At 40.5% G+C, this 14,757-nt stretch overlaps 1 protein-coding gene across 1 annotated transcript in view; it reads left to right on the top strand.

Annotated features, from left to right (window-relative positions):
- The first annotated feature begins 4,528 nt into the window (after window positions 1-4,528).
- MEIOB (meiosis specific with OB domains) overlaps window positions 4,529-14,757 on the top strand; it is a 25,485-nt gene continuing 15,256 nt past the window's right edge. Inside the window, exons 1-4 of the mRNA XM_006100887.3 lie at window positions 4,529-4,559; window positions 9,388-9,464; window positions 11,546-11,603; window positions 14,156-14,287. Coding sequence (XP_006100949.1) covers window positions 9,396-9,464; window positions 11,546-11,603; window positions 14,156-14,287 — 259 coding nt within the window. The 5' untranslated portion in view covers window positions 4,529-4,559; window positions 9,388-9,395. The remainder of the gene's footprint in view (window positions 4,560-9,387; window positions 9,465-11,545; window positions 11,604-14,155; window positions 14,288-14,757) is intronic.

Here is a 14,757-nt window from a genome sequence, read left to right as displayed (position 1 = left end):
CAGGTTAGCCTCAGACCATTTCTTTAGCCGGACACACGGTTATTTCACTCCGACCTTTGTTCACTCACCCCTGACTTCTACATCAAGTGGCAAGGCGAGGCATTCCTTGTCTTTGCTTCTGTTCACATCCATCCAAAATGTATTGACAAGTCAATTCTACTATTAAGAACAAACCAAGTTCATGAAATTGTTGTAAATAATGAAAGAAAAGAATTCTTTACACGTTAAAGGGGTCCTTATCTCATTGTTAATACCAACAATCCCACTCTTTTAGGGTGGTGTTTCCAAGTGGCATGTCTTATGAAAAACCTGTTGTGTCCTATGCTTGCTTAATCTTAGATAGCTTTCAGCAAAAATTAATTTACTAAAACATGGAAAAAATACAAACAAAAATTTAAGCTTATATTCCCCCAGTGAGGCTCAAATGAACAATACATGCAAACTAGTTTTATACATTCTATTTTTCTTTAAAATTGATTTAAAATGCCAATTCATTCTTTTGGAAGGATCAAGATATATTTTTTTTAAAAAGACAAAGACTGGAAAGTAATATGGAAATAATGTTAAAGCTTTCTCGATTAAATTTGAAATGGTGGAAATGCAGGTACTTTATTTTGCTTTCCATTATTACTTGGGAAATGAAAAAATAAAAAAGAGTAAAAATAAAAACCATGTTTTGATAATAATATACTAGTAAACCTTGCCTCTAATGTTGTATTTTTCTTTTGTAATATATGGCTATTTTTTCATTTAAAGGGAAAATTGTTTTTTTCTTTTAAATGGAAAAACTCAATCATTTATTTTTATTTATTTTTTTTAAATGTAAGTATAGTTGGTATACAATATTATATTAGTTTCAGGTGTACAATATAATGATTCACCATTTATATACCTTACAATGTGATCAACACAGTAAGTCTAGCAATCATGTCACCATGTGAACTAATCACAATATTATTGACTATATTCCTTTTCATCCTTTTCACTCATCCCCCAGCCCCTCCTATTTGGCAACCATCAGTTCGATTTCTATTTCTATGAATGTTTTTTTTTGTTTATTCATTAGTTTTCTTTTTTTTAGATTCCACATATAAATGAAATCATATGGCATTTATCTTTCTCTGTCTGCCTTATTTCACTTAGCATAATACCCTCTAGGTATTATGCTAAGTGAAATATCTTCTTTATCCATTCATCTATCAATGGACTCCTAGGTTGCTCCCATACTTGACTATTATAAATAGTGCTACAATGAACATAGGGGTGCATATATCTTTTCAAATTAAGGTATTTGTCTTCTTCAGATAAATACCCAGAATGCTGTGTTATTTGGCAGCTCTATTGTTTCTCGAGGAATTGCCACACTGTTTTTCATAGTGGCTACACAAATTTTCAGTTCCGCCAAGAGTGCACAAGTGTTCTTTTTCTCCACAACTTTGCCAACACTTTATTTGTTGACTTTTTCATAATCGCCATTCTGACAGGTGTGAGGTAGTATCTCATTATGGTTTTGATTTTCATTTCCCTGATAATTAATGATGTTGAGCATCTTTACATGTCTGTTGGCCATTTTTATGTCTTCTTTGGAGAAATATCTCTTCATGTCCTCTGCCATTTTTTGATTGGATTATTTACTTTTTATTATTGAGTTGTATGAGAAGCTCAATAATTTAAATAGTGCCTCAGTGGACAGTAGTTGGTGACAAACTGAATGGATTTGGTTGTTGGATATTAACTTATTTGCCCCTGAGTAATTCTCTATTAACAGAAATTATAAGTCATTAGACTAAAAAGATTTCCAAATAGTAGTAATTAAAAACATTAAGAATTGTTGCCATTTGTGACAACATGGATGGACCTAGAGAGTATTATGCTAAGTGAAATAAGTCAGAGAAAGACAAATACCATATGATTTCACTTACATGTGGAATCTAAAAACAAAATAAACAAGCAAAACAGAAATAAACTCATAGATATAAAGAACATTTTGATAGTTGCCAGGTGGGAGGGTGTTGAAGGAATGGGTGAAAGGTATTAAGATGTACAAATTGCCAGTTATAAAAACAGTCACAGAAATGTAAAGTACAGCATAAGAAATATAGTCAATAATCCTATATAATCCTATATAATAAAAGTCTAATATGCTAAGTGTCTGACCGGTCAACCAGTCGCTGTGATGAGCACTGACCACCAGGGGGCAGACGCCCCAACCAGTAGGTTAGCTTGCTGCTGGGGTCCGGCTGATTGAGACTGGAAGAGAGGGGCTGGATGTGCCCTGGAGCCCTCCCGTGGTCCCTCCCCGGCCGGCTCTGATCAGCCTGATCAGGACTGGGCAAGAAGGGCTGGACACGCCCTGGACGAATCTGTGCACCAGGCCTCTAGTATTCTAATAACTATGTATGGTGCCAAATGGGTACTAGATTTATCAAGGTGATCACTTCATAAGGTATATAAATGTCTAATCACTATGTTGTACACCTGAAACTAGTATAACGTTGTATATCGGCTATAATTTTAAAAAATGAAGAGCTGGCAAATGTTTTGTCATGTTCACGTAAGTCCAATAGTTAGCACATCTAATTAGACATGCAGTCTATATTTACATCTGAAATGATATAAATAGTATCATCAGGAAAATGTCTTGCTGATCTAATAGCCTGGCCTTCCCTAACACTCCTCCAGCAAGTCACCAGGGTTCACATCTAGCACCTGCCCCCTGCCCCCTTCTAAAAGCTCTCTCAGCAATCCTGCATCCGTGCACTTTCTTCTTTTAATAGATATAATTACAGTCACATGCAGTATAAGAAATAATTCAGAGATTCCTGACGTGTGGCTCAGCACATGCCCACATTTTGGGTTCAATCCCTGGTTGAGGCACATGTGAGAGGCAGCCCATCTCTCTCTCTCTCTCTCTCTCTCTCTCTCTCTCCTTTCCCTTCCTCTCTCTTTAAAAAAAAAATCAATAAATAATTAAAGAAATAATTCAGCCCAGCTGGCATGGCTTGGTGGTTGAGCATAGACCTATGAACCAAGAGGTTCGATTCCGGATCAGGGCACATGCCCGGGTTGAAGGCTCGATCCCCAGTGTGGGGTGTGCAGGCGATCAATGATTCTCTCTCATCATTGATGTTTCTATCTCTCTCTCCCTCTCCCTGCCGCTCTGAAATAAATAAAGATATATTAAAAAACAAAACAAAACATGGCAAAAATCCGTCAAGATTATAAAAGCAAACTAAGTTGTGAGTCTATAGTACATGTAGGCTGTTAGTTAAGTATAGCAATTCAAACTGACTTGCATTCATTTTTACTTGAAATCTGCAAGAAGAAACAGCAAACTGGAATTTGTTTTACACACGAGTTAATACCACTGGCTCAGCAAATACGATTTAGTTTGCTTTGGGCAGGAGACTTTTTTTGTAACATAAGAAATGCACTACTGAGAAAGAGGACAGATTTTTGCTTAGTGCAGGAGGCCCTTTGTTATTGCTGCAGAAAACAAAAGCCTGGCTGAGTTGATGCTTTACATTCTCTTTTACTGAAATCTACACGACGCTTCTTGCTGGGTTTTTGTATACTTAAACACTGTCAAGCTGCGAGAGAAAATGGCTGGAGGTGTGCTTTGTGTGAAAGGTGAGCAATTAAGTATCTGTACATTCAAAAAAATAATAATGTCTCAAAAAAAAGTCAGAGAGATCCCTGCTACACTTGACCCATTTTTCCCCATCGGTACATTTTGCAAGATCACAACTAGGTTACTGAGGTGGCCCAGCTCACTACCTTATCCAGATTTCCCGAGTTTCACCTGCACCCATTTTGTGCGTGTGTTCATTCAGCGGCTATACTTTTCCGTAGCAATGTCTGTCCGGCATGTTATTCAGAAAGGACCCCTCGCACCGTACTGTGCCGCTGGTTCTCAGGGCCCATACTGCTCTCTAGTCTGAAGGACACCCTCTGGAAGGAAAGAAACGGGAACCACTCGAACCCTAGTCTCCCCGTCTCCCGTCTCACCACTGGGACTGGAGAGGGACCTCCTGGCCCTCGGGGACCTGAGGGAACGGGGCGGGGCAGGGAGTGGAGCCAAACCTTGGGGCGGGGCCGACGTGGAGCCTGGGCGTGGGCCGAGTCTGGGTGTGGGCGGAGTCTGGGTGTGGGCGGGGTCTGGAGACAGGTAAGTGGGGCCGGCGCGGAGCTTGGGCGTGGGGGTCGGAGACAGGTAAGTGGGGCCGGCGCGGAGCTTGGGCGTGGGCCGAGTCTGGGTGTGGGCGGAGTCTGGGTGTGGGCGGGGTCGGAGACAGGTAAGTGGGGCCGGCGCGGAGCTAGGGCGTGGGCGGGGCCTGGGCGTGGGCGGGGTCGGAGACGGGTGAGCGGGGCGGGGCCAGCGCTAACGGTCGCCCGGCGGTTCTACCTCAGCGGAGGTGGTGCGAAGACAGCGCGGGCGGAGCGTGCTGTGGAGAAGCCGCGAGCGCTGGCCGGCGGGCGAGGCGGCGAGGCGGAGGGGCGGGGCTGTGAGCGGCGGGCGGCGGTCTGGAAGCAAGGAGCGGCGGGCGCGGACTGCTAAGGTGAAGCCTGGCCCCCTGGCGGCGGCGGCGGGCGGCGGGCTCTCGGCCGGTCCTGAGGGCTGGGCTCCGGGCCGCGGCGTCCGCGGAGGGGGCGGCCCTCTTCCGGCTGCCGCGGGCTGGGCAGGGTGGTCGCGAAGGCGAGGCCGACCCTCGGCTCACCGTGGCCCCGCACTGCAGACAGCCGGCGATGGCGGGGCGTGGGACACGGCGTCTGTGAGGCGGACGTACGGAGTCTCCCACGGTCGGAGCCCGAGGGGCCGCGTCACCTCGAATTCGCGTGTCCTGTGGAACCCGGTGGAACGCGTCGGTGCGCGGAGAATGAATGACTGTGCGCCCCCAGACGCGCCTGTGTCCTCGGGGCAGAACAGACGCGCGTTCCACGCGGACTCCACATTGTCGCTCACGTTTGTGTTCCTTCTCCGGGTGGGACATTCTTGGGTCTGACGGGTGCGACAGGACCCGCGTCCCCGGTGGGAGGACCCACCGAGCGGTTCCACGGCCCGAGAAGTCCTGCCCCATCCCGGCCCGCCCCCCCTCCATCCCCGGCCACCCCGACCTTGTGCCTTTCCCGGGGTGTCACATTGTCGGAATCACCAGAATAATACATTTTCAAACGCGGCCGGAACTCACAGGGAGTGTCGCCCGTCGCCGGGGGTTTTGAAGGGCCTGCAGTTCGGATCCCGGAGTGGCCGGGCGCGGGACTGACCTGTGAGGTGCGACCGTGTGAGGAGGGCGTGGGATGATAGCCTTTAGGAAATGGTGTTTGAAGGCAGTCAGACGGCTTTCTTTTTCCTGCAAAGCCGTGTTTAGTTATACGATTTGAACCGGCCTGGGAGGTAACTGACAAGCGTTCTCCTGCCTGGGTGCCGCGGTTCCCCAGGGTGGTGGCCAGCGGCCGTTTTCCCACGGGCGCCCCCGAGCGCCCGGAAGTCAGCTGGACGCTTACATGCAGAACTCGCCGAGTTCCCTGGAAGAGCAGCAGTAAAAATGACCTTTTTGAATTGGACTTACAGAGGTAGTTGGAATTGTTCCCCTCTATGAGAGAAAATTTCCAATTTTACCAAGATTTGTCACAGAATTTGTGGTTTGTGACGGGAGGGGGAGGTTTCTGTGTGGAAATGACCATATAAAGAGGACTTGTGTGCAGTGGCCTAACCCCCACCCCCACCCCCCAGTCTAGAGAATAAAGTAGGAAGTAACAGGAACATCATCGCCGAGCTCCTTGGAAGCTCCACTTGTCTAGCATGGCAAGATATGAACCGTACTTGTCCCCATTATTTAAACACGTGATATGATGTAAAGTTAGCTGTTGAATAAAATTCTATCTAAAAAGCTAATTATAGCAATAGTATTCTCAAATTACAAATCAGATTAATTTATGGCGAATTAATTTAGTCAACAACAACCGGCAGCTACCTATGCACGAGGCAACACACTAGGCACTAAACTGCAGGACATAATAGGAGACCACAGAAGGCTCAGCTCTGTCACCTTCTAATGAGGAGAAAGGACAGCGCACAAGCAACAATTATGGATTAGGGTTACTAAGAGGAGAAACAGGCTGGGAGATACGTTAGGTAGAGAGTAGGGAAGGCTTCTCTTCAAGACCCTAAGAATGCGGAGGAGCCGGCCTTGGGAAGACCCGAGGGTGGGCATGGGAGGCTGCTCAAGGGCGGGGGCTGCATATGCCAAGGCCCCAAGTCCTGTTTGAGGAAAGGAGAGCAGCCAGGTGACTGGAGAGAAAAGAGACGAAGAGATGGGCAGAGGGCAGATCAGCTGGGCTTTACAAGGCTATAGTAAGGAGTTGGGATTTAATTCGGGGTGCAGTTGGGAAGAGTTTTAAGCAGGGAGAGACAATCTAACTTTTTAAAGAATTCTCTGTCATGTGGAGAAGAGCTGGAGGAGGCAAAGTAGAAGCAGAGAGTGGTAGGATGGAGATGGGGGAGGGATCAGATGGAAGAGATAATTAGGAGGGAGAATGGGAGGACTTGGTGAGGATTGGTTTGTTCTGGGCCGTCAGGAAAGGAAGTGTCGATTATGACAGAGTAGATGGTGATGGGATGTTCTGATGGCGGAGTCAGGTAGCTCTGGGGCACCAGCACAGCACCTGACACAGTTCTTCATGGATAATTGTTGCATTGACGAAGGGAAAGCGCACACAGGAGCATAAACACATACACCCCTTCCTGGCCCTGGGAAAAAAGTCAGCAAAGTTTATGACAAGTGCCCTCTCCCCTCTGCTCACAACTCCTCCTCCCAGGGCCCAGGCCTCAAACTGACTTAACTCTGGCCTGTCAGAATTTGAGACCATGGTCTCAAAACAGGAAAGTTGGTGGGCTTTGTCCTAAGTGTCTGACTGACAGCCTCGGCTCATCTGTGGGCCAGAGACTTCTCAGAGCCAGTAGCAAACAGTGTGACTTCCTTCTGTGGGTTCAGAGTCCCCTTATCCTGTGCCAGTACCCCAGTGGGAGTTAGGACTAAGCAATGCAGCGTTCTCCTATGGAGGAAGCTCCAGCAAGGAGAAGCACAAGGGCTCTGGCCCTGCCACACCTTCATGAAACCTAAAATAAGGGACAGGAAGGTCCTGGGAGGAACAGGCCAGGTCAGCTTGGGCTCTGGGCCAGACAGGAGGTTTAAGTGGAAGGAGGGCTTAGAGCTTAGGGAGACCTGGGGGGTGGCAATGTCAGAGATCATCATGGTGGATCTAGTGTCTAGTGTAGGGCCGGCCTCATAACAGGCACTCCAAACTATTACCTGTGACACTGCCACAATGTTACCTTAACTCAGTGATGGTGAACCTTTTGAGCTCGGCATGTCAGCATTTTGAAAAACCCTAACTTAACTCTGGTGCCGTGTCACATATAGAAATTTTTTGATATTTGCAACCATAGTAAAACAAAGATTTATATTTTTGATATTTATTTTATATATTTAAATGCCATTTAACAAAGAAAAATCAACCAAAAAAATGAGTTCGCGTGTCACCTCTGACACACGTGTCATAGGTTCGCCATCACTGCCTTAACTGGACTATTTCTAATGCCACTTCCTCTTTCCCGCCACCCTTGCCAAGGATCTGAATCAGTGGCCTTGAGATCTGGTCCCACATCTGGCTCTCTGTTTTCATTGCTCCTCTCCAAGGCTTCCGGGTAGACCAGCCCCAGTCCTGCTCTGTCCTGATTCAGAGCCTGATAATACCAGACACAACCCACACGTGTTGAGTAAATAAAATAGGCACAAACCAGGTGATTGCAGTACTCCAGGACAGGAATGACTGAGTCTTGGACTGAGGAGATGGCATTGGAGATGGAGAAAAGGAGACATTTAAAATATGTCTGGAAAGCAGAAGGGACAGTAGTTGCTGATGAGTGGTGTAATCTCTGGGTTACCATAACGAGCTCTTTATTTCATGTTAACTTTGTGTTTATCAAAATGTCCAGGTAAAGAAGCAAGTTGTCTTTTTATTTGGGGAGGGGGGAGGGAACAGACACTAAAGTAGTATCACCATATATTTTGAATAATAGTAGAAATTGGAGGAACTTCAAAGAGTTCATATGATATCACATAAGTCAATGATCAAACCACTAAGAGACCCTAAGGGGTAAAAATTTAGAGAATTCATTTAGTATGTATGTGATACATAATCCACGTATTGAATAGTTCATCCTCTCCAACTTCAAGTGTCTTGCACTTCACAGACTCTCAGTAATGTTTGTTGAGTAGGTGGATGAATGAATGAATCTGTCAAGGTTTGGCAAGTATTTCAGAGACTGAAATTGCATAGTGAGCCAGATCAGACCACACCAAAGAATGAGTAGGAAACTTAACACTGCTTAATATCCTGGTTGTTTTTGCTGGCACCAAAAGGTCTTGAATACAGAAATTGTTACATTGGATAAGAATGAAAAGCAGTGTTCTTTCCTGTTGAGAGTCTATAAATTTCTAGGCACCTTATGTCCATTATTTCTAATTCTCAGACCAACCCTGTGGGGCAGATATAATCCACATTTTATGGATGAGGAAATTAAAACTCAGTGGCAAAACACTTGACTACAAACTAGTGGCACTGGAATTCAAAATCATATTTGACCAATGTCACAGGTTCCCTGAAACTCATGTTATGGGCATAACCTGTGGGTGAGTGAAAACATTTACAGTTAAAGAGACCATATATTATGAAGTGAAGTTGAGTAAATCTGCTAATTTGGTGTAGTTGACAATTTTACTACCGTAAAACCTATTTTAGTGATAACACCAAGGGACAAGCCATCATTTCATTTATTTGATATTTATTGAGTGCCTTTTATGTTAAACAGCATTGAATTACACACATAAAATGTTAGATGCCACATCTGCCCTCATGGAGCTTACCATCTAGAGGTGAGGTTAAAGTCACTGCCTATGCCCGCACACACACAGTGTGATCAAATGCATGATTTGAGGAATTTACAATAGAGTTTTGCTATATTTTTAAAAGTGGGCTTTATGCTAATATTTAAATCCATAAATGTCCTATTGAATCATCTCTCATCTGAAACTCTACATTTGAGGGTGCTCAAAAATTGTAAATTATACATATTTGGAGTGTAAATTTAAAAACTGAAGCATAACCTATACATTCAAAACTATAAAAGGACATTTTGGAACATGTATTTTACAGGTTGAATCTGTATTAACTTACATTTCACTGTTGTAATAAAACCTTTTCTCTAAGAATGAGTAAACTATCCAGTGCTTTTCTAAATAAATTCTTTTTTAATCTTGGAATTGTTTATAGTTTATTTCATTTATTTATTCATGCACCTAAATTATGTTTTCTAAAATGCAGATAAAAGAATGGCAAACTTCTTTGCATTGAAGAACTTCACTACACTCTCAGATCTGCATCCAAATATGGCTAATCTGGTAGGCTTCAATGATATTGAGGTCTGGTTGTTCCATAATGAAATTTTCTGTGGTAATATACTGATTCTTTTTACACATGTTTGTATAGTTGACAAGTACATAGGTATTCATTGCATTTGTATAACTGTTTTACATTAAGTACCCCTAAATGTTTTTGTATTTATGCCATCTAAATGAAAATTAGTATCTCTTTTGTCTCCAGAGTAGGAGATTGTATATATGACTAGTGATTGTTCAAAATGATCTGAAGCTTATTTTAATTATTTAATAACTACTCAAGTTTAGCATTGTACAATGAAGACATTTTTGTTCAGCAGTATCTATTTTCTAATCAAATTATCCAAGTTATAGACTTAAATACTTGCTATTATGCTGCTTTTATGACATAAAGATACACAACAGGTGTATTTCTGAAATGATTATGTGAAAATTCATTTTGGGGGGAAGGGTTATGGGGGAATTCAATAATTTCAAATATAACAAGACTCTTATTTTTTTAAAGTAAAGCTAGGTAGAATCATTTTATAAAGTGAATTTGTTGTAAAGCAATTATCACAGTCCCTTACCTTTCTTGCTCCTGAGCAGTCTGCTATTTACATTTGGCATTTGCAAATCTGATTTCTTAAAATAGGATAAATTTATATGTAACTTTAATAGTTTGCAATTCAAAATTTATTAATGTTAAAAATAATTATTGCTGTTATAGTTTTTTTGACTGATAAATTGTTTGCTAATTTCCTCTTTAGTTAGAAAGTTTTACTCAATATTTCCATTAGTTGTGTTTTTCCAACAAAATTCAGTGATATCTGAAAGCATATGGAATTTAAGAAATAATAGCAGTGTGTATAAATGTAATAAGACTAATTGCTCAACTAGGATATGGCAATCTTAAAAGCTTGAATGTATTTTATTTATTTATTTATTTATTTATTTATTTTTAATATATTTTTATTGATTTCGGAGGAAGGGAAAGGGAGAGAGAGAAACATCAATGATGAGGGAGAATCATTGATTGGCTGCCTCTTGTACATCCCACACTGGGGATCGAGCCTGAAACCCCTGCATGTGCCCTGACTGGGAATCAAACCATGACCTCCTAGTTCATAGGTGGACACTCAACCACTGAGCCACGCTGGCGAGGCTTGAATGTATTTTAAATGTAACAGATTATTATAAGGTTAAAATCATTTGCTAGATTAATAATATAAATTTAGGTTTATCCTTTCAGGAAAAGCTAATTGTTTTTATTTCTCAAAGCACTTTTTTAAAAAATATATTTTTATTGATTTCAGAGAGGAAGGGGAGGGAGAGAGATAGAAAAATCAATGATGAGAGAGAATCATTGATTGGCTGCCTCCTGCATGCCCCCCACTAGGGATCGAGCCCCACAACCCAGGCATGTGCCCTTGACCAGAATCAAACCTGGGACTCTTTAGTCTGCAGGCCAATGCTCTATTCACTGAGCCAAACCGGCTAGGGCTCAAAGCACTTTTTAATTTTTAATTTTTCTTTGGTAGTCGCTAAAGAGAACATTAAAAAGGTTAAAGAGATGTTAATATCTTTAAGGTTTAAGATCTAGGACTTTAGAGCTTAGATTTATTAGCAGCAATATACTACAAGTTCTGTTGCAATCTAATTTATATTACTGTTCAGCATGTTTGGATTAAGAAGCTAAGCAAATTTATGTGGATTGTTAGAAAACCCTAAATAAAAGAAAGCTTTGAAGTCCGTGGCAAATTAAATTGTATTATACATGTGCTTTGAATGAATTCAGTAAGGATTGATAGCATAGGGCAGTTACTGTACTCTACCTAGTGATTGAAAATAAAGTAGAAACATACTAAGTATTAAATGATTATATTTGTAATAGTAGTTAACTATGTTATTGCTTTGTACTATTCCTTGTGGAATTGAACATTTATGAACTTATTTTAGAAGTTTGTCTGGAATAAATACATTTAAGTGGTTCCTAGTAAAAAATGTTTGTTAGAGCCAGTAAAATATAACAAGTCCATGAAATTAAATTTACCGTCTACATCTGTGTTTAATATTTGTTTTCTGTAACCTTTTTTTTTTTCCAGAAAATAATCGGTATAGTTATTGGGAAAACAGATGTCAAAGGCTTTCCAGACAGAAAAAGCTGAGTTCTGTTTAACAGTTTGCTTCACTTTTCATCAATTGTGGCTTATGACTACAACAAAATGTATTTATTGATTAAATTTCTCATGCCTGTTTAAATCCTTAAGAGCAATGGCCGTGTTCTCTATTTGTATGGTAAAGTACTCAATTTAAGGTTATGTGCGTGAGGACATTAAAATCATTTTAAAAATATTTTTATTGATTTCTGAAAGGAAGGGAGAGGGAGAGAGAGAGAGAGAGAGAGAGAGAGAGAGAGAGAGAGAGAGAAAGAAACATCAATGATGAGAGAGAATCATTGATCGACTGCCTCTTGCACGCCCCACCTAGGGATCAAGCCCGCACCCAGCATGAGCCCTGACCAGGAATCGAACCGTGACCTCTTGATTCATAGGTCAATGCTCAACCACTGAACCATGCTGGCCAAGCTAAAACCATTTTTAATGATTTTATTTGATATTTCTCAAACACATATTTGAAAGCTTAGAGATATAATGCCCAAGTAGCTAGTTAAGTTGATCAACTTATTTATTGAGTACCTCTACTGTGTTAAACCCTGCATAAAGGTAATAGAGGGCAATTGTAGTCTCATATCCTCTTCAGATATCATAGTGTCTGAGAGTCTACCAGTGGTTCTCAACCTTCCTAATGCCGCGACCCTTTAATACAGTTCCTCATGTTGTGGTGACCCCCAATTTCATTGTTACGAATTGAATATAATTAAAGCATAGTGATTAATCACAAAAACAATATGTAATTATATATGTGTTTTCCGATGGTCTTAGGCAACTCCTGTGAAAGGGTCGTTCTACCCCCAAAGGGGTTGCGACCCACAGGTTGAGAACCGCTGGTCTAGACTTATAGCTAGATTGACTGAGCTCATTTAGTCACTGAGTGATCTGAAATGTGTCCTATATACAGCTGTGAAATCGAGATAAATAGAGCTGGTGTGAGAATTAAATGTAAGGGTGTGTGACCCATAGTAACTATCACTTTCAGCCTAAGAGATACAAGTACACAGGTAAATCTCAAATAAGACAGAAAGTTATAAGAAAGAAGGTTTTGGAGCAGGGATATGTCATGATAGAGTAGTGTTGAAGGAGAGAAGTATGGCAGCAGTAGCTACATATTTACTCCAACAACCAGATAATTCAGTGAAAAATATTCATCTTTCATTTAGTTCACTTTAGCTTTAGTGGTCCTTATTGAGTTGCTCAAACTGTGCAAGAGTGTTAGGACTATGGAAACATAATCCAAGATTAAAATTGGATTTTTAAAAACAACTCACCTTCAAACTTTTGTAGTTAACATGCAAAGTTACAATATAGAATGTCATATCTAGCAACTCATTACTATTAGCTTTAAAAGTGTCAATGGTGTTTATTAAAGGTTACAGTGTATTTCTATACAGCTTGAGGGAATTAGAGCTCTAGTAAGCCAGCCAATAATTTTGGAAGGAGACATTAATTTTGCTTGAATCATCTTAGTGATTGTGTTATTTGACTCATGGTAGAGTGATAGGCACCTTTATTTTTATTGTATTTCATGTAATATTCTGTTATTATTTTTGAGGTAAAAAACAAAGATGTCATCTCCCACCCATACTTGTTTGTGTCTTCACTTTACTTAATTAATTAGATCACAATTACCATTTGAGTAATTTGAAAAAGTTTAAATACCTGTTTTCTAAGCTTTACAAGGGATAATTTAAAATACAAGAATTATATAGGGGGATAAATGATGATGGAAAAATACATGAATTTTTAAAAGTCAATATTTAAATAGTAACTAAATTTACAACAATAAAATACCATTTTCACTTAGACTGTGAGGGTAGGGAACCACTTCTGTAGTGTTTGACTACTTTATATGATTATATGTACAGTATTCCTTTTTTGGAGAAAATGTGCTTATTGACTTTATATGTAAAAAACATTATACATATAACATATATAATATATTTTCATTAAAAATCAAGTAGTACAGAAAGTCATAGAGTTGAAAAGTAAAATTCTTCATTTAATCCCCAACTCTTCCCAGCCCAGTCCCCACCCAAAGGTAACACTAATTACAGTTCCATAGATATTTATAATTTGTATATGTATGTTAGGTTGTGTTGTTTTTTTAAAAATTAGCAAAAGCAATAAAATTTTTTTTTAAAGATGTACTTCCTGACCTCTAGTGGTATCATTTAGTAGCACACATTTATTTGTTTTCAAATAATTTAGATTTGAATTTGACTTAGGTTAAAACAGTATTAGTAAGAGAGAAATGGAGGATCTAAGCTAATATCTGGATGATTCAAACCTATGTGTAATTTCCCTCCAAATATACAGGTAACTGGGAAAAGGGAACAGAGGGGTTAATAGTAGGTGCTTATCTACTTTGGCAGCTTTGAAATTCAAAAAAGCAAGTATAACTTATTACAGAATTTATATTTGAAATAATATTTTATACCATGTCTTTGAGTATTATTATTATCATCAGAATACTATTTTTTCAAAAGTATAATGGAACATTTCATTTGAAAAATAAAAGCATTGGTTTTCCCTTAGATATTGGGTCAGAAAGGTACACTTTCAGTTTCACCATTCGTGATTCACCAACTCATTTTGTAAATGCAACATCCTGGGGCAATGAAGATTACATCAGATCACTTTCTGCCAGCTTTAGGGTTGGTGAGTGTGGTAAGTTGTCATTGATTCTTAAATTGTATTTATTATAGTATTATTCCTTTGTTATGTTTGTAGTAACTACTCTGAGGGAGTCAAAATACAATACAGTAGTTGCCCTTATATATAGGGGCTAAGTTCCAAGACTCCCAGTGAATGGATACCTGAAAATCCAGATAGTACCAAACCATATACTATATGTGTGTGTGTGTGTGTGTGTGTGTGTGTGTATCTACACAGACTTCACCCCCTCAAAAACCAAGTTTAGGTTTGACAAAAATTTGTGCACTGGCGGGAGTGGGTGAATCCCCGTTTTGGCGTTGATTATTCTATTCGTTTATCTAGGGGTGAGGATCATTCCTTATAGGCGTCCTTAAAAGAACTGTAGAAGAGAGAGTGTGCATGAAAGTAGACTCTCCGCTTTCTTGTACAGTGAACTGATACTCTGTGGCACTCGTCAGCAGGGAAAACCCTGAGATCTGCCA

Source organism: Myotis lucifugus, unplaced genomic scaffold (genome assembly GCF_000147115.1).
Source record: "Myotis lucifugus unplaced genomic scaffold, Myoluc2.0 scaffold_332, whole genome shotgun sequence".
NCBI classification, from domain to species: Eukaryota; Metazoa; Chordata; class Mammalia; order Chiroptera; family Vespertilionidae; genus Myotis; species Myotis lucifugus.
This window is presented reverse-complemented; position numbering and strand designations above follow the sequence as displayed.